Here is a 27,048-nt window from a genome sequence, read left to right on the forward strand (position 1 = left end):
AAAAAAATCATGTAGCCTTGCCTTTGTGTTTGTTTCCGCCACATATGTGTCATATCTCCCACTGATAAAATGCGCGAGCAGCAGGACTGAAGTGATAATCGACAGTCCCGTTATTACACGTCACTTGAACGGGTTCAGAAATTGCTAATCGTCCTCACCAAACTTACATAATCGTGGTCAGGAGGTCAATCAACTTTTCCCAGCCTTCCCTTCATCGACCGTCATTTGTTTGTTTTTTGGCTCGTGTCGCCCTCACTTTTTGTCTGCAATTAGTGAAAAACAAACCAGAGTGGGTTTAGATCAGGTCATGACATTTTTTAATTTCTCCACCGTTGAAAAATCTTCATGAGCGGCAAATCCCTGAGAGGTAGTGTGCATGTGATCATTTTCCAACTTTGCTTGTTTGAGGATCCTGCAGCTTTCATTTCTGTCACCAACAAGTGCAAAAATAATCAAATTGGCCTTTGATGAATATTTGATGCCTTCGCTTGCTTCTTGCTTCCTTCCTTTTTTTGCTTCCAGTGAGTTAAAAATATTCTCTATTAGGTTTGGATCAGGCAACTAAATTTTCTATTGTCGTTTTTCCCCTGCAAAAGTCTTGCAGGCGTTCAAAAGCTCCTAAAAATTGAGTAATCGACCTAAAATGCCGAAATGGAAGAAACCACCTATTTGTGAAATCTGTTGATTTAAATTTGAAACAACACTGTGACTGTAAATTCTGAGGACGTTTTGAGAAGCAAGGCGGTGTTCCATTCAAATAGATTTTAAATGAATACTGGGCTTCGGAATCCAGAGCAGCTTTGAAAAAAAAAAAACGGCAGTCAGCAGATGAGCGGTTCACAACAAAGCCCATTGGGACGCCCGCTGCGGAACCGCCATTGGAGGGAGTTGGACCAAGCGACTGCTCTCCCGCCCCCAGTGTGCTGGATCTTATACGGGCATTGGCCCAGCGGGGGGGTCGTGTGGAGCCAAAGTTGGTTCCACTGGCCGGCCTTCAAAGCAGCGGACCCCAGGGAAGCCCCTCTAATGGCCAATCAGCCGCCGACGATGGTTTGACACCATGGTGATTTTAGTTCAGTTCAAAATGGTGACAAATTCTCCAACACAAATTGTTTGGTCTTGGGTTTTTTTCTCTCGCCTGAATGCATCATGCACAGAGCAATAGGGGGGCTCAAATGGGACGGGCGGTGGCGGGGGTCCCTTTGACAGTTCTCGGAAGCCCTGGCATCCCTCCAGCCTCCACCGTCCAATGTCCTTTTTTTCCATCGATTCTGGTGGTCGCATGTTAAAAATTGTTTGGGTTTTTTTGGGGGGGGGAATTGAACTCCAAAAACTTGCAACAAGAGAATTTGACTGCCAAGGCCTATTTTTTTTTTTTTTCCAAAACTGCAATATTGCGTTCATGGAATATAACTTAATGAGTAAAACCCACCCTGTTTTAGCAATTGCAGGTGGCGGCCATTTTGTCACCTCTGTCAATTGAAAATGACATCACAGCGGCTCAGGGCTCGGATAACGACCAATCATGGCTCAGCTTCAGAAAACAGCAGAGAAACTACGACCATCCAAACATTTGTCAACTGTTACTGCCAGCATGGAGGTCATTGTTGGTGGATGACTGGGAGTGTTTTTTTTTTTTGTGCAACTTCCTGTCTACTGTCCAAGTCTACATTAAAAGCAGCAGTCATGTCTACTTATTGATCAAGGGTCATGTACCCCGATTGTGATGATTAAGATTAGCATATTTTATCTTGTCAATGAATCCATTTCTATCTCCACCTTGTATAAATGATCAAATATAATGCCAAGAGTTTTAAAGTAAAACAGCAAGATAATGAAAAGTGCAGTATAGCATGTATTGTAAATACAGTTGGCGGACTTTCAACGAGTTTCGTCGCCAATTTGATGGTCTAAGGCGCCGCGTTCCGGACCCAGTCTCCCCAGGAGGCCTGGGTTCGAATCTCGTGGCTGCCAGGATGGCCGAGTGGTCTAAGGCGCCGCGTTCAGGACCCAGTCTCCCCAGGAGGCCTGGGTTCGAATCTCGAATTTCCCCATTGTGGGACTAATAAAGGGATTATTATAAGGTCATAGAATATAACTGAAAACGCATTAGAGCAAAGGTGACAAAATGTGGAAAAATATGTATTTGATCCCCGCCAACTCTCCGACTGGCTGGTGCCCATGTGACAGGCACGCAGCCGCGCGCAATCAACAGTCAAACCAATTAGCCATACGTCGGATCTCAACACCTGTTCTCGGAATCAATCAAGTCCACGCTAGGAACTTGTTCATGATCTCAAGGCAATTGGGTCGTCAGTACCAAGAAAATGCTTGGTGACACACTGCGCCGTAATGGGCGGAAATGTTGACGTCTCGCAAGGTCCCGCTGTTCACCATGGCACATGTGCAGGCCCGTTTTAAGCTTGCCGGTCAACATGTGATCGAGCGTTCGCAATCCCAAAAGGCACTGCTCATAGGTGTCCCATAAATAGTTTTTCCGACTTCTCCACTTGGCAAGAAGATGAGCCGAGTGTACCTCAGCAGCATGCAGCTGCTTCTTTGTGCACTCAAAAGGAGTTTTTGTCCCTTTCAAGAGCAACAATATGAACAAAACAATCCTGTAAATCTGCAGTTGCGTCGCGGACGCTTCAAAAGAGCGTTTTCAGTATTTACTGTGCAAACGTCAAAGTGGACGCGAGCAGCGGAAAAGGAAAAGATGGAGGAAGGTCTTTCATTCATTCATTCATGTTCTGTACTTTAAGTTGCATCGGTTTCCCCGACAACAAGACTTTACTCCTGATGGTTGTCCTGCTCAATGGGGCAGAATATTAACACACTGCTCAAAGTCACAACAGCGGAGCGCATGAAACATTTTAACCTTCAAAAAGCCCATTTTGCTAATCTGTGCATGTTGAGTCACAGTCAAAAATGTGTAAGCAGCCTAGTTACTGTGTGTATAGAATGTGACTTTCAGCAAACACACTCTGGACTGGTCGCCAGCCAACCACAGGGCACACGAAGAAGAACAAGCACTCATTCTCACAATCACACCAAGGGGCAATTTCGAGTGTCCAATCAACCTGCGGTGCAAGTTTTTGGAATGTGGGAAGAAACCGGAGTACCTGGAGGAAACCCATGCAGACATGGGGAGAACATGCAAACTCCACACAGGAAGGCCGCAGCCGGAATCAAACCCACAACCTCTGCACTGTGAGGCCATCGTACTAACCAGTGATTGACGTATAAAAAAAATCATAATAAAAAAATTCCAATAGGCCCTCGACTTCCTTTGGCCCTTGAGCTCAAAATCCAAGTAAGCCCGTTTGCTAATAAATTGCAATGATCTTTCCTGCGTTTTGCAAACGTGTCCTTTCTCCATCGTTGCACACGAATGTCCTTCCCATCATTTCTTTCTCCTTGTTGTTGTTCTTTATGGCTTATGAGTGTGTGATGTGAGCGCACAAGCTGAGCTAATCATTAAATAACTTTGCAACGACTTTGGGAGCATTTCTCAACACGTTGTGTTCTCATGTTAATCTGGTCAAGGTTGTTGAAATCGACCCAATTGATTGTTGACGTCCTTTATTGTGCGTCCATCCCGGGCCTGAGGTGCTCCGCTGGGGTGCACATCGGAACATCATCGCGGCTGCGTGATGTGCCAGGTGATCATTAACGCGTCGTCGTCAGTGTCCCGAATCATTTTACGACGCGCCGCAAACGTTATTTGGTGTCCAAGTCCAAGTTCCGCATCGTGCCTCCTTCAACTCGCAAAATGACTCACAGGCTGAAAGTCACATCAAATAATTCCAAACTTTTCTCACTGTGATACAAGTCCCTTGTTGAGATATTCATTTTCTGGAACGCATTAACATTATTTGGGGAGCGTTAGGGTACAGCCGGCCAGGACTGCTCATCAGTCAACTGCTGAACAGCAAACTAACGTCGTGTGGAATGACGAAATTGGTTGAGAATATTTTAGCATATCTAAGCATTCTAGGCAAAAATCTTTGCATTTAATTCTTCAGTGAAGTCCTACTTCGTCCCGCTTGAATCACCCCCCCCCCCCCCCCACATAATAGCATAAAAAAATAGACAAAAAGACACTTACACAGTTTAAGTGAGTGTTGGACGACGTAGCTTCTCTTGAAAGGTCCGTCTTGAAAATGTCCTCGCAACTGTAGCTTCAATTAATCCACACGTTCCCTCCTTCGGCAATTGTGTTTTAAAATAGCAAGAATATATTTTAGATTTTCGAACGGTCGCTAGTTACGACTTCCGGGTGTCATGATTCCGTTTAGCGCTGTCCGTCACGAGTGAGTATCTAATCACAAAACGCGTACATCACCTTCAACGTAAGGCTAGCGAGAAGGCTAGCTGTAAGCAACTCGTGATCTGATTAGCTATCGCAACTGTCTATCAACGGGAAAAGCCCCCTTGAGACACCGAACAGGTGTCCGCACGATTGTATCTGAAGGCCTCGGACGAATAGTGCGTGCTACTGGTATGATGAAATCTGCCTGGCAACACCAGCGAGCTGAATTCTGATTGGATAAAAACTCTAACCTAAAAATTCAACACGAGGATATAATATGACATCAATGTGAAGAATATGATCATGATTTCTTGATTTTGAATGCCTTGACCGTCCGCCACTGTCTGTTTCCTATTTTACCTGAAGGCACCATTTCCAAATGTATGCTAACACTTGTATGGGCACACTTTCCCCCTGCATCACCATCAACCATATGACACTTTTTCACACCCCCACCCCAAAAAAAATACAGTGAAAAATACAAAACACACTTGTGGCGTTGACCCTTTCGATGCCTGCTGCCCCAAAGTGTCCGGTGGATCACTATTTTGCTCCTGCTAAATGGAGATGAAACCTCATAAACCAAACAATCTGCATTGGACTTTAGTAACGTAATATCCACAATAACACGAAGCCTGTTATGGTCCTGATATGACACAAAACGTCTTCACGTGAAGTTTAATGGGCGCCGTGTGACCGACGTCTAATCCCTCATGTGCTCAACCCCGGTGGAGGTCGGAGCATTGTGTAGGCCAACTTGTTTTGCTGTTTGTCCTCCTCCAACGAGGGCACAATGCTCTTTTTGTTGCCCCGCGCCCGTTTTGTCCCGGAGTGTCGTTCCGCAAATTATTTGGCCCTCGGGACTGAGGAGCTCGATTATTTCCAGGCCTGGGGAAACATGGGAGAGTGTTGGGGGATGCTCTCATTATATGAATCTAGAAATAACAAAGCAGTGAGAAAACAGAAAGAGAGAGAGAAAGAGCAAAAGAGGAAGGGGAGGGGGATGCTATTCCGATTTGAGTCCACAATGTTCAACCAGATCCAATGTAAATCCTTTTGACCGTCAGAAAAGGATAAAAAAAAAACATGACAGTGCATTTTTGGTCACTGCATCATTCGACAAAATCACATTGAAAAATCTCTCACTTAAATCCAGCATCCTCATCGGCGGGCTTTAATATGATACCTGACATGAAGCGGTTTATTTCACGCTGGATTTCAACCATGATGCCGTCAAATATTTATTTTGAGTCACATCTATTAAACGAGACACTTTGAAAGATGCCAGACATCAACCTTCCCCACCCACTGACATTTTAAAGTCAAAGGTTTTCCTCATCATTTTCAATCAAACTTATCCTGTGTGGTTATGTTGACAAAATGAGGTCAAATGAGGAAAGCCTTCATTGAGGCCTCGAATATGAGGTGGTTTGTTTTAAATTCATTGTCACTTTTTTTTTTTTTTTTTGCAAATTATTATTATTATTTTTTTGGTATGTGTATGTGGTCATGTTTGTGCATAAAAAACAATACATTTGCAAACATTAACCACTTGCCTTAATTTCAAATAGCAGCAGATAACCAATTATTCATAGTGCACTTAAAGGTGTTATTCCTAGCTAATATATTAGGCAATTATATGAATATATTCCTTTTAGATTCGATTAATAATAGCATGTTGAATTTGTAATAACTGGCGGTGCACTATATTGTAATGGCTGATGAATTTTAATGGACTCTGCCACCTTGTTCACCCTTTCAACGACTTCATTGAATAACTAAGTGTCTACCTTTAAAAATTTTAAGCTATGAAGTGTAAATGGTCATTTTTACTCATTTTTCAAGTCAAACTCATTTGTATTTTCGCAGCACAAGCCTATTGCATAATGGATGAGTTTCTTGAAATCTAATGTGCAACACTGCTACCAGCAGGCCAAAAGTGGCTCGGCGTGCCCACGGACAGAACGTTTACTTTTTTAAATTCTTTTTTCCTATAAAGCCTTGGTTGCAAATATCCAGAAATAGTTTTCTTGTTTTACTGTGTTTTAATTTTTGACCAATAGTCGTTTTTTTTTTTTAGACCTTTTTATTTAATAGTGATATCCCACTAATCCCTACTAATCGCATTTCCTGATATCAGGTTTTTTTTAATTATTGATTATTTTTTAACTGAATACGTGACATTATTATACTGTTTAAGTGATTTTTTTTTTTATAGCAACAACCCGGAAGTAGTTTCGCTTGACTTCCGGCGTGTGATGTGTAAAGATGTCGCCTCCCTTGTTTGATTTTATCGGGGCTAAAGACAAGCTCACGGTGGGAAAATGTCAAACAGTATATATTCTTCGAAAAGTACATAATTTAGTGGTGTGTTGTGTCCTCATAAAATAGAAAGATCGTGACCCGCTACGCTTCTTTTCCACTGCCTCTTTGCTAGATTTAGCACGTAGCACATGCTAACAGTTTGCTGTTGTCTCACGTTAAATGTCGCTGTCGTAAACTCGTAGGAATCCACCAAACAAGCGCTGGACGACAAAAGCAGTAAAGCGATCACACAAGCTTTTCATCACATCCCCGGAAAGTAAGAGATCACCATCGTACGTCAGCTAAACCAGCACAACAACATCACATGTATGCTAACCGTGCTTTGCAGTGAGACTGAAAAGAAGACCACACTGGACCAGGCTTTTAGGGGGCTCCTCGGGGAGCAGATTGTAAGCCATATCAACTCTTGGTTTGTATTAGTCGTGACAGATGCGCTTGCAGAAGAGCTGATGTTTGCGTTTGTGTGCAGGTGGACCAGGCGTCGAGTTGTGACGACTACTTGTCTCTTATCTACATGAGCATCGATGCAGTCACTGAAGGTAATGATCTCCAACGAGCTTCCAGTGTGCATTCATTCATTCCTCACTATCACATGAAGATGAAAATACATTTAATATTTTTACTGGACTGTTGATTACAGAAACACTCTATCCTTGAGCAAAAAAAAAAAAAAAAAAGAATGGCTTTAAAGATTTTTTTTGCAACCAAAACTCAGCTGAGATTCTCTCCAACTCACCCATGAAACTAAGGTGGATAAGCAATCTAGAAAAGGATGGATCAATATTTGTTGCGGTTGTACAAGGCCAATTGCAAAAGCATCGTGCATCCATGCAGGTATCTGCTCTGCAACGACGCCTTTCGTGCTGCTGGGGGACGTGCTGGACAGTCTTCCTCTGGATCAATGTGACAACATCTTCACCTTTGTGGAGGAAAACGTCTCCACGTGGAAATCCGTAAATACAAAAACTTACAACACCCTTCAGTGTCTTTTCTTTTAAATGCTCATTTTCTAAACTTTGTTCCTCTCCCAGAACTCATTTTACACTGCTGGCAAGAACTACCTGTTGAGGATGTGTAATGGTAAGCGATTGTTTTTGAAGCCTTTCATAATTGTTGAATTCCAAGTTGCACACTTTTTGTCAACATTCTAGATCTTCTACGGCGTCTGTCCAAGTCTCAGAACACTGTATTCTGTGGACGGATACAACTCTTCTTGGCTCGTCTCTTCCCGTTGTCGGAAAAATCTGGTAAGAGCAAGTGCTGCGTATGAAGCGCGCCACCACATTAAATAACAAAATAAAAAAACTTAGTATCCACTTTGCGGAAATTTGCTTGAGTTGTAATTTATTGTTCGCTAGTAATGAGTTTGTTGTGTTGTGTTGACGGCAGGTCTGAATCTCCAGAGTCAGTTCAACCTGGACAACATCACAGTGTTCAACAAAAATGAAGACGAAAGCACTTTTGGACTCAAGGTTAGCTTGTTCAAATTCATACAACGCGTTCCAATTGCACTTCTTGTGCTGTGGTAGTCATCCATGTTTTCTCTTTCTGGTGCTTTTTCGCAAAAATGGCTTCATCCGCTCATCTCACCTGTACATGATGGGGGATTCAAGTGTTTTTTTTTATATTGTGAAAGCCTTTTTTGTTTGTCTTTTGGTATGTGTTGAAATGACTATGTGGTTGTCATGGCAGCACTCAGAAGATAAGGACGATGGTATGGAGGTGGAGGAAGGAGAGATGGGCGAGGAGGAAGCGCCTGCGTCGTGGTACGTCACATACATGCAAAAAAACAGCACCTGAACGATGAAGCTGCTCACCGGCATTCACGTTGCGCTTTTTAGCTCCATCCCCATCGACTACAACCTGTACAGAAAGTTCTGGACGCTTCAGGATTACTTCCGAAACCCGGTGCAGTGCTACGACAAAGTCTCTTGGATGACCTTCCTCAAGGTACGGGACTGTCGCCGCTCCGCTCGCGACATCATGAGAATGTGAAACACGCAAACGTGGTTTGCCGCAGTACTCGGACGAGACGCTGGCCGTATTCAAAAGTTTCAAGCTGGACGACATGCAGGCGTCCAAGAGGAAGCTGGAGGAGCTGCGGGCGGCCGGTGGCGAGCACGTCTACTTTGCAAAGTTCCTCACAAGTGAAAAGGTGACATCTTTATGATTGATATTCTTTTTTTATTGCTCTTTGAATTGTAACTCTACTGTAGGCGTAAAAAGCAGGATCAAAAGGGATTGACATTCAATCAGCAAAAGGCTGAGCTGTAATGCTTCAGGTTTTCAGTCTACTTTTTTCGATTTACAATATCAAACAAAATGATGTATTATACCCCCATCTAGTGGCAGACAGTGGAACAGGCAGACTTCATATTTCATAGAAGCTCATGATTTTTTCTTTTCTTTTTTAAAATGTTTAATGTACCTTATTGTCAACCTGTGCAGCTGATGGACTTGCAGCTGAGCGACAGCAACTTCCGGCGCCACATTCTGCTGCAGTACTTGATCCTCTTCCAGTACCTCAAAGGACAAGTCAAATTCAAAAGGTAGTCATTTGTTGCGGGAGGGGGTTAATAACAACTCCTCAAGTAAATGTAAAATAAACAAAACGTTTTTTTTTTTTTTTTATGAATATTTTTTCTGTCCCCACAGCTCTAGTTGTTTGCTAAATGACGACCAGGCTGCGTGGATTGAGGAAACCACAAAGCTAGTTTACCAGGTAAATGCTGCCATTGTGGTTTATCTATATAACAAAGTCTAAAACATTTTTAAAAAATCAAATAATTTGAATGTTTATATTTAAAAAAAAAAAAAAAAATATATGTTTTTTGTAAAGTTGGCAAAATGTAAAAATGAATTTGTCTTTGGTTGCCATTTTGCTACATACCGTAAGTGTTTTGTCATTTCTCATCCTACGAGTATTTTTTTTTTTTTTAGCTTTCTTCTTTTCGCCCTCTCATAGCTTCTCAAAGAGATTCCTCCCGACGGGGACAAGTTCGCCACCATGGTGGAAGTAAGTCATCGCTTGCGCTATTGCTAAAGCTAACGTGACGTGGCGAGTTAATATTATATTTGCACCTTGTTTGCGACAGCGCATCCTCAACACAGAAGAAAACTGGATCGCTTGGAAAAACGAAGGATGTCCCAGCTTTGTCAAGGAGCGGTACGTCAGAGCGAAAGGATGTCTGCTGTTTTCTTTTCTTTTTTTCGTCGGCAACATTTTTATGCTTTGTTTCTCAGGCCGACCGACGACAAGCCCAAACGGCCCACCAGGAAACGAGCGGCTCCAGAAGACTTCCTGGGAAAAGGACCCGACAGAAAGATTTTCATGGGAAAGTAAGAATTGTTGTTGCTCTTTTTAACTTGCTTCAGAAAAGTTCATTTTATAATTTCTTTTTTTTTTAATATATCAAGTGATGAGCTGACCCGCCTGTGGAACTTGAACTTGGACAACACCGAAGCCTGCAAGTCAGAAAGCAGGTAAAACCTTTACAATTTTTTTTTTTTTATCAAATTGTTCATCTTAGTTTGAAGCTGCATTTTAGTCGTTCTGTTTTGTTCTTGTGGTCAGGGAGTTCATGCCCTCGCTCGATGAATTTTTTGCCGAAGCCATCGAGCAGGCCGACCCGGTCAACATGGTGGAGGAAGAGTACAAGTAAGTTAGCTTCAACCTGATTAAAAAAAGTTCAGTTACACAGCAGAAGGCTCAATTTCCCAACGGTACGTTCCTTCACCTAGGGTCGTCCGGAACCCAAATTACGGCTGGCGAGCGCTGCGGCTGCTCTCCAGAAGAAGCCCGCACTTTTTTCAGCCCACCAATCAGAAGTTCAACAGTCTGGCCGACTACTTGGACAGCATGGTCAGCAAGCTGGCCAAGGAGTTACCCGTAAGGAACACTTTCTAGTTTGAATGATGAAAACATAATGGCCGCCAACGAGATCATGTCACGTGACCGTACAGAAGGACATCCCCTCGGAGGAGATCAAGACGGGCGAGGACGAGGACGACGACGAAAACGGAGACAATCTGCTCAAAGACAGCAATGACAGTAAGATGCCATTTTGTCATCCGGTGCTTGAATTCATGGCACAAAGAGATATTCTTCCCATGGATTGCCTCCCATCTTTTGCTCGTCCAGGCCCGAGCATGCCGAGCAAGATGGTGAGCAACCAGCAGATGGACGACGTGGCGGCCAAGCTGGGCGGCCGCTGGAAATCGCTGGCCTCGCACTTGGAAATGCGAGCGGCCGAGCTGCGCGAGATCGAGGCCGAGAGCGAGGACGCCGACATCCGGGCCAAGCTGCTGCTGGTCACCTGGCAGGACCGGGAAGGGGCGCAGGCCACCGTGGAGAGCCTGGTGGCGGCCCTCAACGCCGCCGGCTTCGCCAAAATGGCAGACGACCTCAGCGAGGCTTGAACCAGCCTGACTTGGGTTTTTTTTTTTGTACTAAGTGTAGAAACTTTTTGTGTTTCTTAGCTTCCCATTAAAGATGACTTTTGATACATAATAGCATACACTTTGTTTTTATTTGCAGCACTTATGAAAAGCCATCAGTCAATAAGTTAGAACAAGAGTGGAGATGACGCAAAAATAAAATTGCTCAGTTTTTAGGACACAATAAGACTTGGAACTTCAACAGTTGAACTGGTCTTGACTGTTCGAAGTCAACATTTGGCAAAAGTGTCCACAAGCAGCGGTGGGCAACCTTTTTTTTTTTTTTGGATCAGTGGGGGGGCAGTTTACATCAAGTACGTACTCGCAAGGCCAAAACAAAAATTCAACCATTTAACACAATGTAACCAATGAACATCTTTTTTTTCTGTGTTTGAATCCATTCATGAATTTTGTCTGTGTACTCACGACGACCCCCCCCCCCCCCCCCCCTCATAGTCAGACTTCTTTCTAGTTGACAAGTTTCAATGAAGCTCCTCCCTTCATTCCAACATAGTTGGCACAAGCAATATTTTCATGTCGGACCTGGCTTGGCTTGAGTACAAAAACAAGTGAATCTGTGCATCTTTCAGCAAACCGAAAAAACAGGAGCGACCCTGCCTCATAAAATGTGCCAATGCTGTAAGAAGAACATGCGTGTTCTACTGCAAGTCAGTGTCGGTTGCCCACGACTGCTGTGAACCAGAAGAGGGGCGCGACTCAAGCGAGTGCAAAGAGTTGCACCTTAAAAACCAGATGACACGTATAAAACATTAACAGCCTCTCATTCAAATCCAGTCCTTTTTTTTTTTCCTTTTAAGCTCACTATGGTTGAAATTTTAACACCTAACGGAAAAAAAAAACATTTGAGGTGATCCATTAAGTAAAGACACCAGTTTTATTGCACAGCTTATGCAGACAGTGCGTTGTTTTTTTTGTTTTGTTTTTTGGAAATGGCAAATTTGGAGGAAGCCTCCGTCCCACATGGTTGCGTTAATGTTCCTCCTTGTCCTCCTCCAATATTTCCAGCCGTCGCGGGCCGTAAAGTAGAACATACGCAATGTGCCAGTCGCCGCCGCCCGACAGCCGCAGGATGTCCTCCGGTGACACCACACTCACCTTGTCGTCGTCAAACTTTACCCACTCGTCTGCGGCGAAGCAAAGGAAAGCGTGAGTGATTAGATTCAACTTGATCATTGGCAAAAAAAAAAAAAAAGGGCAAATCATTTTGATTGTCGCATGAATGTGTGTCCAGGCTACCTTCTTTCCTCTTGACCCAACCCACATAGTGCCCCGACGAGCTGGAGCGACCTTGATGCGTCAGCACCGCCTGCAAGTCGTAGTAGCCGCTGTTGTTGGAGCCCACGTCTGCAAACAAGACATGAAACTCGAAATTAAATTGAACAATCGTGCCGCCGGACACGCTCGCAATGGATTTTAATTTCGAAAAGCCGTAGATGGGCTAACAAAACTAGCAATGATCTTTTAGTTACAATCCTTTGACCAACTGATATTTGAACACAGACAGATGATGTAATAGCCGCAGATATCTAATCTCCTTACAACAGCTTAGTTGCAAGTGATGGCAATTTGGATTGAAGTCACATGATCCGTGATGTCACAACTCACCATGAGCAAAGGAGAAGGGCTGGTATTTCACCTCCTTTTCTGAGCCTTCTTTCTTTGTCTCCTGCTTGGGCTACAAAATGTGATATTAAAAATCACCAGATCAAACATGGAGCAGGAAGTGATGTAATGACGACTTCACCTTCTTCTGCTGCTGCTTCTCCAGCTTCTTGTCCTCCACCTCCTTGAACTTTGACCGGGTGGCCAGCATGCTCTCCTGCACCTCGGCCGTGCAAAGCTCGTACACGTCCAGCATCAGGGGGAACTTCACGTCCTGAAAGCAGCAAACGCAGTGTCAGGAAAACCAACCGACGGTGAAAGAGAGAGCCGCTTGCGGTCGTGAGCCACCTTCAGCACTTTGGCGTTCACAGACTCTTTCTCCTTGTAGTAGAACCGAACCATCTGGACCGTCAAGTAGGCAGGGAGGCGACTCAGCTTTGACTGACGAAAGGAACAACAGGACAAGGACAAAAAAGAAGACAGACTATTTTAGTGACCTAAGAAGGAACCGTATTTTTTCTTTTGCCCTAGAAAAACAATGTGTGATTGCACATCCACGCCCATGTTGAGCTGGCCCCACCCCATTGTTGGTCACTTACAGATTTGATGTAGAGAGCATTTCGGTCCAAGCTGGTTGACATTTTGGTGATTTCTTCCTGAAGTCTCTGCGCACATGAGCCATGACGGTTACCACGGAAATGCCAAAGCCAAACACCCATTCAATGCTGAACAAAACTATTTTCTCCGCCAATCAAAAGCATTCTTGTGACAAAACGTTTTACGAGGCTTGTTTCCATATTCCTGCATTTCCCAGAATTTCACTTTGTCATGTGAAAAAAATGTTGCAATTTGACATAACCGAACAAACATTTACCCCTCAAATTATTATTATTATTTTTTTTTTGTAAATACATGTGCGGATGTAACATAGCTGAACTTCGCAGGCATATTTTGTATTGATGCTTAATGATGCAAAACTTTTTATTTTTATTTTTCTATGGGATAAAAAATAGAATAATGGAGACTAAAAAATGTGAGAGTGAAGAGATGACGCGTTGGTCCGCGTCATGCACATACCAGCCTCAGTCCTGTTGCCAAGTACTTGACTTCCTGGTTGATGAAGCAGCTGAGCTGGAGCTGACTTTCTTTGCCCTTGATTGGCTCCTCCTCCTCCGACTCTGTGCATTTCATGCTGAACGAGACTTAAGGGGCCAAAAAACAAAAATTCGACTGGACGGTATTGTGAGCTCAAAAATCTACAAAGGATACGTCGTCTCAAACTCGACACCAAAATACTGGTCAATAAAGTTCTTCTTCGAGGAGGCAGAAGCGGCTCCACTCTCAGCGTCAGTCTGAAATGAAACGGATTTTTTGATCAATGTTATGTTTCAACAATGCTTCGTTCGTGTGCGCGCGCGCGTGTTCCACCTCCATGGGAGTCTTTGGCTCGAGTGGCTCCAGCTTCTGCTGAAGAACTCTCATCATCTGCAGCCAACATTCGTTCGCATCCTGAACGGAACAAAGAAGGCAATTAACAAGAGAGCCGTTTCGTTGCCGTTTGGCTCCGAGCCGGTTCCAAACCTGCTGCAGGTATTGTCCCTGATCGCCCTTCTCGGCAAACTGTGGGAAGGCCATGTGGAGGAACTGCAGAAGGATGATGGGAGGCAGGCTGGACGAGGTTTTGTCCATGGTCTCGTATAAGTCGCGGAGAGCTGCGGACACAAACAGGACGCCAAATGAATCTACGCGATTGGATGGCGACCGGTCGCCCGCGATAGGCGACAGCCCCGCCCCCGCTACCCCGCTGAGGGCGAACGCTGCGGCAAATGGACGGTGGCGCGTGCCGGCCGCCCGCCTACCTGCCGTGATGTACTGTGACGACGCGTTGGGCCCTGAAGATCGCAGCGCACCGGTGTACCTGCAGAGGGAGACACTTGTCGTCAAGCGAACGGCAGCCGCGGGTGTGATTCCGGATCACAAACTGACTTTCTGAGTGCCGTCTTGAGCTCGGGCACAGAGCGCAGACACTGCACGGTGGCGTTCATGTAGCAGGTGTTGCCCAGATTGGTCAGGCCGCAGGGAACGTCCATCTGAAGAGGAATCGCAAACAGATGCTTCAATTTTTCAGTTGACGGCTTCATATTTATGACGGAAGCACAGCGCTCGAAAACTTTGGGGCTCAAGGGCCACATTTGTTCATTTATTTATTTTTTTAAACCGACAGATGGGCCAACTAACCACTTCATCAAATAAATGTAAATGTAAAATAATGAACGAATAAAAAAAAAAAAATCACTTTTTCTTTCAATTTTATTACAACAAGATCAGTAATATTTAATTACCTGTAATTAAAATAAAAGCATATTTTAATAATACTTCTAAATTGACATTATTTTAGGGACAACTTGCCAATGAATGCTACAAACAGTATTTTTAATAATCATAAAATAATTGTTGTCATTTTTTAGTCGGCTTATACCGACAATGTTGCAATTACAATTCATAAAATAATAACGCTGAATTACGTGTTCTACATTTATTCTATTCATTGCATTATGAACAAAAACTCAATCGAATGACTGAATTAGATTTTGATAAAGTGAATACATTTTAATGAACAATGTTTAGCAAAAAAATGGCTATATTCACAACAACTTCGGGGCTGTTGATAATTTAATGGTCACGTTGGCCAGATTTAAGATTGGTATGTGGCCGTACGTCGGCCATTCGTATACTCACGGCTGAGGCCAGCTGCTCATCGGTCATGTCTTCCACAAACATGGGCCGGACGGCAGGCTCCTCGGGCAGAGCTTCCGCGGATCCCATCATCAGCAGAGTCATCCCCTAAACACATGTTGCATTTAAATGCATCCTTGTCTCACGCTCAATTCATTGCAAGTGCTTCGATACTCACATTTTTCAATTTGATGTTCCCCCACTCGTCATCCTGAAATGGAGCGGCAGCCTGAATTAATACGTAACTAGACAACCTCAATGTGCTCAGCACAGACAAGTTGGAACGAGTGCATGGCATTTACAGAATTTATTCTGCATCTTTTTCTTCATCCTTTTACGCTTTCCAAATGATGAAGCGGCCTTAGCAAGAGTTCCAAGATGATGACGAATATACACGAAGCACACATTCAGAACAGTAAAGATGGATTTACACAGACTCGTTCAAGTGCCGAGGCTGATCGGCCTCGTCATTCCGCGAGCAAAGCGTCAGAGGCAAACCGTGCACGAGTTTTACCTTGAGCGTGCCTCCCTTCACCATCACCTTCTGTCGGTCCGGCTGCACTCCTGTCAGGGCAAAAAGCTGAGCCTTGAACACCATGGGAGGCTCCTCGGTGTTCAGCTCCACAGCGTCAAACTTCTCTTTGCCCCATTTCACATTGACTGCGTGAGGGAAAAAAAGCACATGAACGAAGACGGAACGCAAAAGGCGAATGTTGCAGTCGTGCTCATCTGCTGTACGACATCTACATATTTGTGCGTATGAGTTATTTTGGCTTGTATGTTTGCTAATACCGTTGCTAAGCCTCAATATTTGTGCAGAGTAATTTAACTACAGGTGTCGGTTGTTTATGCACCATGGCTTCATGCTGGAATAGCTGCTAGAAGCACAGTGTTGATAATTTATGGCCCACTGCGTTTTAAGAGCTTTGTTGCTATCTTTTGGCATCTATATTGAATTATAACCCTCCTTTTAAGTAGGGTGTCAATTTTCTGTGTTGGAGGCAGCAGCTTTGTACCTTCCAAAAGCCAACATTGAAAGCCACAATGAAATGCAGCCATTTTTCAGATGTGAATACAAACAACCTTTCAGGATCTTATTAAAAAGAAGGTAGAGATTTATGTGTGTGAGAAAGGAAACTATCACTGCGAAAAGTGAGACTCCAGTGAATGATGGAGCACAGACTGAGAAGCTGTAGCGCTCCTTCGGTGTATGACACAGCAGGAAAAAAAGTTAGCAAGAGTCAGTACCTGTCTGGGAGAGCAAGACGAGGAGCTAGCTGTTGACATGCTAAGCTAGTGTGTGACAGGTAGTGCTGGTATTGCAGTTGCTTTCTTGACACATAAAGACAACGAGTATCTCTATTTATGAATTTAATACACCTTGTAATTGTTGGTGTCTTCACCCAAAATGATGACTTCCGTGTGTTCACTTGTGGCTCGGCTAGCGTTGTTAGCATTGCTACTCGGACTTGTGTACCGTCCAGTTTGAGTCAGTGACATTTCAATGCATGTTATTTACAATCTTAAGAAATAGTACATCGTCGAGAATTGGTGTTTTTGACAAACGTGTGCTTTAAGTCATGATAAAGTGCTTACCTGCATAGCCCAACCAGCTGAGTTAGCCGGAACAAGCTAGTTACTACAAGTAGCCGGCTCGAGAGCCACAGACACTTAATATCAAACATAACACCATTATAAGATGATTGTTAGTTACGTGTCATTTACCGTCCCGTCTCTTGACTACTAGCCCAATATGACCACGTAAAAGACGACTGTAGCCGTTAGCACGCTAACCGCACATGAAGCTAGCCGAGCTAACAGGCTAAATTACGTGCGTGCGCTGAAGCATGAGGACTCATTTCAAGTTTGTTTCTTTTCTTATTTCACATTTCGTGCTAACAACGAGCGCGTACCTGAAAACACCGGCATACTTGGCAAGCTGCTAGGTCCCGAACTGTTGTTTCTGTCCTGTTTTCAGTCCGCCGGAGCGCGAATGAGTTGGCTTGGCTTGTAGTTGAGCGCAGTCTGAACTTCATTCAAATAGAATGACGCTGCAACAACATGCTGGGAACTTATCGATGCGCTCTGGCATCGACTCGCTATGCCCGGCGCCTCACTTTCTCGCCGTATGTTAAAATACTTAAAAAAAAATATATATATACATACATGTAAACTATCGTTAAATAAATACAAAAACGACGGGCCGAACGAAAATCTAACATTATTTAAAAAATTCTTCGAAACTCTGCCATTACTGGAAGAAAATATAAAATTTTTAACAGCAAAAATGCCTGGTATACCTTTTTGCGGAAAATAGACTAAAACATGATTTTTTTTAATTACTATTAAAACAAAGGAAAATACATTTGAAAACCACAACACACACCCACAACCCTTTAAATAACTGTACGGCACTCACCCCCTGCTAACTCATTTGATGATTTTATTTTATTTTTTTTATGGAACATATAACTAGAACAGAAATGAATAGAAGATTTAAAAGGAAAAAGAAAGAAAAAAATCTTTAGAAGCCACTTTGTTGGAAAAAAAAACCCCAAAAACAAAAAAGGTCACTTCAACTCAATTAATTTCTATATCTACTTTTTAGTGGAAAAAGAAAGATTTTCCTTCCGATTTTCAAAACGATGTTTTTTCCCTTCACAAATACACAACTTTTTCTTTAAAATACGTCAATTTAAAAAAGTATTTTTGCCACTTTTCTCCTCAAACATTTTAATACATATGCCGCCCCCCCAAAAGTAGGCCTATAATTCTTTTAACTCAATTATATTTTCTAAGCAGATATACTACTTTTTAACACTGCAAAACTGTTTTGGAAAATAATTGCTCTCTCATCAAAATGACCATGTTGTTCCCTCAAAAGTACAACTATTTCTTTCTTTATACATCAAAAGTTAGTGAATGATAGTGCTGAAGATGGGAAAACAAACAAACATCATTAAGCTGTTTTTGTTTGTTGTTTCATACTGTAAAGACCAAAAAAGCAAATAATGCTATTACCATTAAAAATAGTCACCAGTGAATGATAACGATATGTTTATTGACATATCCATCAGTGCGGACTCCAATGCAAATAAACCATGCAACTTCTTATCCAAGACCAGAGTATATCAGAGTTCCAGTGCTTTTTTTTCTCTTTTAACTGAACGGGAAATAAGTTTTAAAAACAAAACAGAACAAGATAAAATAAAAATTGTCGAGGTAATTCCATAATCCCTATGTCTCTCATTATTTACATTGCAGAGGGGGTGTTTGCATTAACGGGACCTTGGCCACTGAGCTGCTGACAACAATCCCGAAATTTGTCAAATGACTTGAGTGTGGGGCCTTTCATTTTCTCTCCATTGCAAGTCATCCAAAAAGAGGTTATCTAATATATACCTTATATCAGGAGGTGGGGAACTCTTTCAGTAAAGTCTTACTAAATTTATTACGCTCAAACATGTTTATTAATATTATATATTACAAGTATTTATGTGTTAAAATGTTTTGTGGCCGGATCAAAAGCATGTTCCCCACCCCTGCTCGACATACTCAAACCAATTAAGTTGCAATAAAACCACATGTATGGCAATTTAATTATATATATTAAAAAAAAAAAAAAAGAAAAGGGAAAAAAAAAAAGATGGAAGCATTATGATTTGTCTGGTTTTGGAAGGATGAAGAATAAAACAAAAAGATATGGCAGTAAAATCAATATTCAAAAGGTTATTAAGGCACGAGGTGGGCCAAATGCTACACCTGTTTAGTCTTCTTCAAATAATTTACAATTCAAACAGTGCAGTTTTACATTTGTTAACTTAATGTTTTTCCTTTTTGAACCATTTGTTTAGGAATCAATGTAAGGCAATACATTAAAAAAAAAACAATACAAGCAAGAAAAAATATATATATCACAAGAGACAATGTACCAAATAAACAGAAAAAAAAAGTGATGGAAGTTTGAGGGGCTCCTATACGCCACTATAATGGAAGTTTCCTTATGGCTTGGGAGCAATAAAAATAATTAGAATAATAAAATAATGCATAGATTTAAATGATGATCTTACTCAATACATCTAATACTCGTGTCCCAATACTCTTGTTTCCAAACCTGATAAACTGACTTGGAGAGTAATAAAAAAAAAAATAAAAAAAAGAAAGGCCAGAAAGGATTAGATGAAGGCATCAGTCATATTTATCCAACGGAAACAGAAGTCTGCTTGCATTTAAAGATCTTGTCAGGCATTTTTCTTTTCTTCTATTTTTCCAGCCCTGAGATACGAGCACTCACGGCACATCTGGAACACCTGGATGACAGTACCTTAAAAGTGAACACTGTCCCGGCAACACCCCCGCATCCCCAAAAGTCAGAGAGAAATCTCAGCGTCACCTCATGCTTTCAGGGCCGAGGGCGACATTTTCTTGAAGAAACGTGGTGATGTCCATCAGGTGAGGGGAGGGGGGCGGGTCCTTAACGTCTTGTTTAATAATATCACCGTCAACAAATTGTCCATGTTGGAAGATGAACAAGGAGGGGAAAGTACAGAACAGTCCAGGGAAAAACAAGTCCGACGGTTGAGACGGTTAGCTGCAAGAAAGAGCAGAGACAGGTGTCCAGTAAAAGAGACAAAACGAAAAAAAAAAAAAAACTGAAAAAACTACCTTGAGCATTGTTAGTAGCCCACACAAGAGGAACAACCTTCAACACATTTTCTGTCTGACTGTAAAAGGTGAGTACAAAAATCTAAACATTTTGTGTGCACCAAATGTTAGTCTTGCTTCACAACACGCGGCTGGATTCACACCGCATAATTCAAGTGACACAATTCAGATTTTGGTTTTTTTGCTCTCAAGTGGCACAATTCGGATAGGCGTCATGGAATCCGATATTTTCAGGTTGGCCTGTCATGATATCTACAATATAAAATTTTTGTCCGATAAATAAAATGGGCCTAAGATTTTCCCGGACATGATAAACAGTCCACTAACGTCCACCAACCGGTATGTGTCGCGTTCGTGTGGTGAAAAGTCGCGACTCAAAGACCCTCAAAGTCCATTTCCCGACGGCTTGCGCGCCTTTGCTCAGGAATGCAAATTTCTAAACTGCCGATAGTCGTCAACGTGAATTGTTGCTGCCTACATGCGCGCTTCGATGGGCTGGCGGCCAGTTCCGTGTGTGATTGGGATCGATTCCAGCTCACCTGCAACCTCACGTCGGTCAAACCACACCTACCGAACTATGCAATTTGTTTCTCATTCTGCCTCGCCGCAAAATCTGGATTTGTGCCCGTCTAACTGTCGCTTGACACTTGTGGAATTGTTTGTGAGCAATTTTGGCTGCTGCACGTGTTGCATCTGTGTAAACGTATGACGCTTGAAGCGTACATGGAAATAGAGAGCCCCAAAAAAAATAAAATCTGATAATATCGGCATGAGATCAGAATCGGACACTTGGGACCTGCAGTGTAAATTCAGCCTCGGTGTCAATAGCGGAAGAATCCCACATGTGAGCTGAAGGCGACAACCAACCGACCAACAAAGTGAGCATCAAGTGTCTCGTGTTGGAAACACCAAGTTAATAATGAGGATGATAGGAACAAAAATAATAAATAGACTTAGAAAAAACCCGAAACAAAACACATCCACACTTTTGCGAAGCGTCTCCTGTCAACAAGTGCTGGATGTTGTGTCTGCCGCGTAGAGGCTGGACTGCGCTCGGCTACAACACAGGAGGAGACAGACAGCAAGAAGGTCACGTGACTTGAGTCCAGCACTTCATCACAGGCCAACGCGAGCGAGGAGGGAAAAGACACAGCCGCTTGCACATGCTCACGTTCATCACACATTCAATGGATGTATGGGAACAACAAACTTGTCATTTGGATTGTGTTACAAAATGTGGCGACAAACACATCAGTCAACACTATACTTCCTCAAATCATGGCTAAAATAAAACAGACGTCTGTTTTTGCCCATTAGAAAAACAAACAAACAGACAGACAGACATGGTGGTGCCACCAGGGGGTGCTAATAGACCAAGTGTTGCCGGAACACTTTCCGTATGGCATCAGTAAAGCTGAACACTTTCAACATAGGCCTGAAAATGATTACTTGTGGCTGGAAAGCTGACGTCATCAGAAATGAAGCCCTCCGTTAACAGACGCTATAGTTGAGTAAATAAACTCACGTGGTCACTAAAAGAGAAGATATGATAAATCTGATATATTTTACATTGAGTCAATATCTTCAATAGTGGTAATACTGACATATTTAAGGATTTAGTAAAAGTTCACGAGTTCATGTCACGTGGTAGCCCGTTGACATGAACATGTTTGGGGTCCAGAGAATTAATCGGAACAAAACTGTTGCCAAGCGTTACCTCAGTTTGGCGGTATTGCTTTTTGGGTTTTTGCGGAAGGACTGGTTGGGTCCTGGTCGAGTGGACATGGAGCGAGGCGAGGCTCTCGAAAAGGTGGTCGGTGGCGTTTTGGGGATCTTCTTTCCAAGATGGCCGATCCACTTCTTCTGCTCATCTTGGGTCAGAGCCAGCAGGAGCATGTCCCGTGCCGAGGTCACGTCGTAGTTTACTGCAAACCCCCCACCCCAAAAAAATGGGTTGAGTTTACCATGAAACCGCAACGCAAATGTTTGCGGGACTCTCACGACTTTACCTTTGCAAGGGGCGATGACGTCCTCCTTCTTGTCCAGGTGGTCCTTGTGGCACTTGACGTGGCATCGGCGGCACTCGAGCGCCGGCGGCGGCTTGAAGACGTGCCACAGCGGCTTGGAGCACGCCTCGCAATTGGAGGGGAAGTGGTAGAGGGTGGGGATGAACTCGTGGCCTTTGTGAGGCAGGCAATTCTTGTCGCCCTGAGGGACCGTCTCCATGTCGGCCTCTTTCCTGCACTCGCCCTCGTTGGCGTACAGAATCTGAAAGCCCATCATAGTCACGTTAAGGCGATCCTCATAAATGAGTAGATAATATCGTCAGAATAATGATATATAATATACTGGACAGAAATTCTCATGTCATTTTCACACAAGCGAAATAAATCATTCCTCTTATATAAATATTTTATAAGCATGCTCTTGCTTTTATTATTTCATAAAATAACATTAAATATCGTTGTTGTCCTGTGAAAGAGACCCGTTCATTTTTAAATATGTTTAGTCGTTTTTTTTTTATATAGATTTAACATATCGCTGCTGTCCAATAAAAAAACGTAGGTCCAATTTTGAATTTTTTTTTTTAAATGCTCATGTTCATGACAAGCCCAGAAACAAAACTCAAGCAACGGCCATTTTTACCTGGAATATTCTTGGAATCTCTTCAGTCTCGGCTCGGTACACGTCTCCTTGTGTCACTGGTCTCACGTGAAAGAGTTTGCTGCAGGGAGACGGCCAACAATCACAACTCCCGACCACCATTAACATTCTACGTCCGTTTTGGATACGGCTGCTCTCAGGCTGACTCACTCGATATCTAGTACCATGGAAGGGTTGGACTGCTCCTTATCTTGCTCGTCATTGTAGAACAAAATCTTCTTGCTGCTCACCACAACATACTGGAACAACATTGATGACACAATGAGACGGGCCAAGATGGGAACAACGTCTTGGATGCTGCACAAGTACAAATACCTGCTTCTTCCAGCCGTATCGCTTGATATTTGTGCGGTTAGGAATAGACAACCAGCCCTCCAGTCTGGATTCTGTAAAAGGAGCAGACATGGGACAAAAAGTTACACGCCAAACGTGCGCATTAAGAGGCAACGTTGAAGCGGGCCATGCAAAACTTAAGTTGGGTGGAAGAAACCAAAAAAAAAAGATTAACTACGAGCCAGCTTTTCAGCACTTTAGGAGGCAACGGGAGACAAGTTGAGATACTTCATGCAAGGGAAGACAATAGACATGTTAGGAAATACAGCATGTCACATTGCAAAAGCTACAGAGGCTACTTTTGTTATCAGGAGTACACGCTTTCCCGTGATTGGCTTGATTGCTCAGGCTGTGAATTGAAAACATCAACGAGTGGAAGACAGTGCATGCAGCTGAAACGGCCAAAACTGAAAAGGAAGAGGGAACCTAAGGCTGGATTTACACTGCACGGTTTAAGTTGCGCAATTCAGGTGTGTTGCTCTCAAGTGATGCAACTGTGTCAATTCGAAGGGAAGGAATTAAATCAAATGCGCTCAGTTTGGGAATCAGGCCTGCTTCAAATGGGCGAAAAAACGTGCAACTAAAATGCACAGCTCGAATCTATCACGTCAATGATATTGAAACACATCAATCAGTGAACAACAAAAATAAACCATTTTAAAAATCTGGGAGTTGAAACTACAGCAAAAAGGACAAATGTGGTCTAATTGATAACTAAATAAGGAAATTAATTGCAGCCAGTAGCATAATGTGTAAGTTACCCTCATTTCAGTGTGCTTGACTTGCATGTCTTGATGTGGAATTGGAATAACATAAAAGAAAAAAAAAATGACACCGGTGCCATTCAATAGGAATTGAGCACGTGGACCTCCGCTGTAAACCCAGCCGAATCGTGAGGTGTATTGTGTGTGAGGGAACTCTTCTAGTCCAAGCAGCATTTCTGTTTGAGCGTGCCAACAAATACTAAAGTGTTAAATGCTTGAAGTGCTTTTGATTAAAAATAAACATCAAAATCATTAAAGCTCACAATCCAGCGTGCTGTATTCAAAACAATTAAAAGAAAAATCAGGGTGATCACTTACAGGAACCATCCCACTTATTTTAAAACCTACACGGAGACATTTTCTCCTCACTCTTAAAAATCAGGGTTGAAATTCAAAGGTGTCAAAAGAGCACTAAAAAGGAAACCAACGAACGAGCACCACAAGAGAACAGCAGCCGCAGCACGGACAGGCCAGGCAAAAGGGGGAGCCGGTCCGCTCGGTTACTCACAGAGGGAAAGGAATAGAAGAAGTTACAAAGAGAGGAAGAGCGATGACTAGACGTGAAGGGGAAATGGAGAGAGAGGGATTTAACCACAGGCATCATTTCAAGGAAAACTGATATGGAATCTGTCGTCGTTTATTACGCTGGTGGAAAAAACACCGTAGTGGAAAGGTAACACGGAGAAAAACTGTCATTTCTTATTATCCAATCGAAGAAATCTTAGCTTAGAGAGATAGATATCTTAGTTTACACACCACATGACTAATAAGCACGCAAATGCAGACGAACATCGCATGCGAGTTCTGTAAATTGAGACTTGAACTCAATGAACATCTGGAGGATAAAACTAAACTGTTGTATTGCACTGGAGAGGGGAGCCCTCTAATCTCGTTGCACACTTGAGTACAATGACAATAAAGGGATTTCTAATAATTTCTAATAAACAAATAACTTTTGCTTTTTCTTTGGCTTTTTTTGCGAGGGACACCATCAGGATACGACTTCATATTCAGTTTTGAAATTAAGGAAATTCTTTTGTTTGTTATAAAATTGAAAACACTAAACTGTTTTGAAAAAAAAACATTCTCATGTAAGGGCGATAGTACAACCCCAAAAAAAAACATAGTGAACCTTTGAAGAGTACCACTTATGGCACCAAGTTCCTGTTTAAGTTCTAAGCGCGATGTTTGCCATTTTCCTCATTGATAAACCCATAAAAGGCTGATGTGATCAAAAATCCAAAGAAAAAGCAAAATGCTCATCTTATGCAGTTTTGCATAATTTTTGGGGGATTGCCAATTGAGTTTTGGACTTGATCGTCAAGATTTTTGGTGAAATTCGCGCTCTTACCCGCGATGTTGCTGTCCGTCTCGTCTGTCAGCAAGCTGGTGATGCTGGAGTTGTCCATGCGCTGCTGCAGGTCGTTCAACTTCTCGCGCAGCTGCTCAATGTCGCTCTCCTTGCTGTCCAGCTGCATCTGGAGCTCGTTGCGGTACGTGCACTCCTCGGCCAGTTGCTGCAAGCGGGGGGGAGGGGAGAGTGACGGCACGCTTTAATAATATCAATTCCGGTCTTTTAGAAATGAATACAAACAAATCATGAACTGACTGCCTGCATCTCACTCAGCTCCTTCTGATATTTGATGGCCATGTGGTTGAACTTCTCCTTTTCCTGGTTGAGCTCCAGCTGCAGCTTGCGGTTCTCCTTCTCCTTCTTACGCAGGTCGGCCGTGCTGCCCTTCTTCTTCTGGTCCAGCTTCATGTCCTTGCGGTTCATGATTTCTGCCAGCTTGTTCACCGCCTGAAGGGTTACGAGGCGGGAAAACAGGTTGGGAATATCCAAATGATTGAATGGAGATTACGCAGGGGCGCAGACACGCAGACGCACACACACACATCCACACTGATATGATTTGAGCATTTTCCCCACCTTCCTGATCTAAGGCCCAATTCTGTGATGTTTCTTAAATCATTCTGAGCGTTGTGTGCATTGAGAGACGAGTCTCACAAGTCATTCAGCACAATATAAACGAAACGTCAATTGTGTTGAAATAAATAACAAAACAAAACAAAAACAGTCCAGGTGTTAAATGTTTTGTGTGAACACACGGCAAAAAAAAAATAAAAATCTTTACCTGGGTCTTGAGCGTACGCTCTGTGTTGAGGACCTTCTCATAGTTGGCCCTGATTGAATTTGTAATTTCCTCCTTCTGAGCAGCATACTCTGAAAGCATGAAAAGGTCGGACATATATGTAAATTAATTTGTGATTTTTCGTTACAGTTTGTTTTTATACTCACATATATATTCACAATGATAGGCCCCTGGAAGTTCAGTTAAAAAACAACAACAATATTTTAAGGATGGGCAAAGTCTTATGTTTGAAAAAGATCATTTAAAGGTGACAAAAGATGAACTTATAAAAAATACTTTAGTCTGCCTGGCCATTAAGTGTGAAATGAAACAACCAAGTAAATTGTTGCCAATTGCTGGAGAGAAAGAACACACCGAAAAAAAAAAAAAAAACACAAGTCCGTCTAGGGGTCAGTTGCTAAATTGGCACATAACCTCAACTCAAAACGTTGTGATTGAAACCACAGAGTTACAAGTAATTGCTACGCGTGTTAGAATTCACTATCCGTTGTGTAGTTTGCCCGAAGAAAGTCAGAGACATTTAATTATACACATGGGATGCGTGTCTCCTTTGAGACATTTTTAGGAACCGACGACATCCTGTTTGCGCTTAAAAAAAAATGAATAAACATAAAAACCTACGCACCTTCCTCCTGAGTGCTAAGCTTCTCGCTCAACTCTGCCTTCTCTTTGGTGAGACTCTCCACATCTTTGGTCAGAGTTTTATAGGACTCCTCAAGCTGCAAACAAACAATATTGGACATCGCATATCCCGCAAAACGCAAGTTCAGATAATATTGGCTTGGTCTTACTCGTGCAATCGTGGCCTCCTTATCGACGAGCTCCTGCTTGTGCCTGGTGACGCTCTTTTTGTTTTCTTGGCTGAGCTCAAAGTATTGCTCCTCCTGCAGCGCCCGCGCCAGTTGCTCCGACTCCGCCTTTGTCACAGTCAGATCCAACTGGGCAGACAGAGACTCCCTTTGTGCGGCAAAGAAGCAATTAACGCTCATTAGTAGGTTTTAACACGACGGCAGGTTGTAGCGACGTGCGACTTCTT

The 27,048-nt window shown here is 42.8% G+C and overlaps 4 protein-coding genes across 7 annotated transcripts in view; 1 reads left to right on the forward strand and 3 right to left on the reverse strand.

The window, feature by feature from the left end:
• Nucleotides 1-4,331, reverse strand: part of crhr2 (corticotropin releasing hormone receptor 2) — a 57,003-nt gene extending 52,672 nt beyond the window's left edge. Inside the window, exon 1 of the mRNA XM_088311099.1 lies at nucleotides 4,109-4,331. The gene's annotated coding sequence lies outside the window, so the exon portion shown is untranslated. The remainder of the gene's footprint in view (nucleotides 1-4,108) is intronic.
• A 2,206-nt stretch (nucleotides 4,332-6,537) lies between these two features.
• thoc1 (THO complex 1) lies at nucleotides 6,538-11,152 on the forward strand. The gene is made up of 21 exons (XM_088311647.1): nucleotides 6,538-6,628; nucleotides 6,820-6,893; nucleotides 6,966-7,026; nucleotides 7,107-7,176; nucleotides 7,472-7,590; nucleotides 7,669-7,717; nucleotides 7,789-7,884; nucleotides 8,027-8,109; nucleotides 8,330-8,403; nucleotides 8,479-8,587; nucleotides 8,658-8,792; nucleotides 9,086-9,186; nucleotides 9,293-9,359; nucleotides 9,603-9,653; nucleotides 9,733-9,803; nucleotides 9,881-9,976; nucleotides 10,055-10,120; nucleotides 10,212-10,295; nucleotides 10,379-10,526; nucleotides 10,601-10,688; nucleotides 10,779-11,152. The coding sequence occupies exons 1-21, from the start codon at nucleotides 6,581-6,583 to the stop codon at nucleotides 11,054-11,056; spliced, it is 1,968 nt and encodes a 655-aa protein (XP_088167773.1). The 5' UTR covers nucleotides 6,538-6,580; the 3' UTR covers nucleotides 11,057-11,152.
• usp14 (ubiquitin specific peptidase 14 (tRNA-guanine transglycosylase)) lies at nucleotides 11,148-17,540 on the reverse strand. Its single transcript, XM_088311648.1, has 16 exons — nucleotides 17,347-17,540; nucleotides 15,948-16,093; nucleotides 15,612-15,644; nucleotides 15,437-15,541; nucleotides 14,684-14,787; nucleotides 14,557-14,615; nucleotides 14,279-14,409; nucleotides 14,126-14,206; nucleotides 13,967-14,049; nucleotides 13,775-13,889; nucleotides 13,297-13,362; nucleotides 13,046-13,138; nucleotides 12,840-12,971; nucleotides 12,701-12,770; nucleotides 12,332-12,439; nucleotides 11,148-12,219 (listed from the first exon to the last, which is right to left on the reverse strand). The coding sequence occupies exons 1-16, from the start codon at nucleotides 17,360-17,362 to the stop codon at nucleotides 12,065-12,067; spliced, it is 1,497 nt and encodes a 498-aa protein (XP_088167774.1). The 5' UTR covers nucleotides 17,363-17,540; the 3' UTR covers nucleotides 11,148-12,064.
• A 933-nt stretch (nucleotides 17,541-18,473) lies between these two features.
• Nucleotides 18,474-27,048, reverse strand: part of rock1 (Rho-associated, coiled-coil containing protein kinase 1) — a 30,395-nt gene continuing 21,820 nt past the window's right edge. The window contains exons 23-34 of one of the 4 annotated variants that reach the window (XM_088310788.1): nucleotides 26,804-26,969; nucleotides 26,638-26,731; nucleotides 25,995-26,083; nucleotides 25,469-25,660; nucleotides 25,211-25,376; nucleotides 23,078-23,148; nucleotides 22,913-23,001; nucleotides 22,745-22,823; nucleotides 22,108-22,366; nucleotides 21,816-22,023; nucleotides 21,085-21,155; nucleotides 18,474-20,024 (exon numbers count right to left, since the gene is read on the reverse strand). In XM_088310788.1, the coding sequence (XP_088166914.1) occupies nucleotides 21,104-21,155; nucleotides 21,816-22,023; nucleotides 22,108-22,366; nucleotides 22,745-22,823; nucleotides 22,913-23,001; nucleotides 23,078-23,148; nucleotides 25,211-25,376; nucleotides 25,469-25,660; nucleotides 25,995-26,083; nucleotides 26,638-26,731; nucleotides 26,804-26,969 (1,465 nt within the window). In that variant the 3' untranslated portion in view covers nucleotides 18,474-20,024; nucleotides 21,085-21,103. Of the gene's footprint in view, nucleotides 21,156-21,815; nucleotides 22,024-22,107; nucleotides 22,367-22,744; nucleotides 22,824-22,912; nucleotides 23,002-23,077; nucleotides 23,149-24,367; nucleotides 24,414-25,210; nucleotides 25,377-25,468; nucleotides 25,661-25,994; nucleotides 26,084-26,637; nucleotides 26,732-26,803; nucleotides 26,970-27,048 lie in introns of those variants that run through there. The other 3 variants (XM_088310787.1, XM_088310789.1, XR_015846121.1) reach the window with 3 other exon arrangements.

This window comes from Idiotropiscis lumnitzeri, chromosome 12, assembly GCF_059441095.1.
Source record: "Idiotropiscis lumnitzeri isolate Australia: NSW breed Sydney's pygmy pipehorse chromosome 12, RoL_Ilum_1.0, whole genome shotgun sequence".
Classification (NCBI taxonomy): Eukaryota; Metazoa; Chordata; class Actinopteri; order Syngnathiformes; family Syngnathidae; genus Idiotropiscis; species Idiotropiscis lumnitzeri.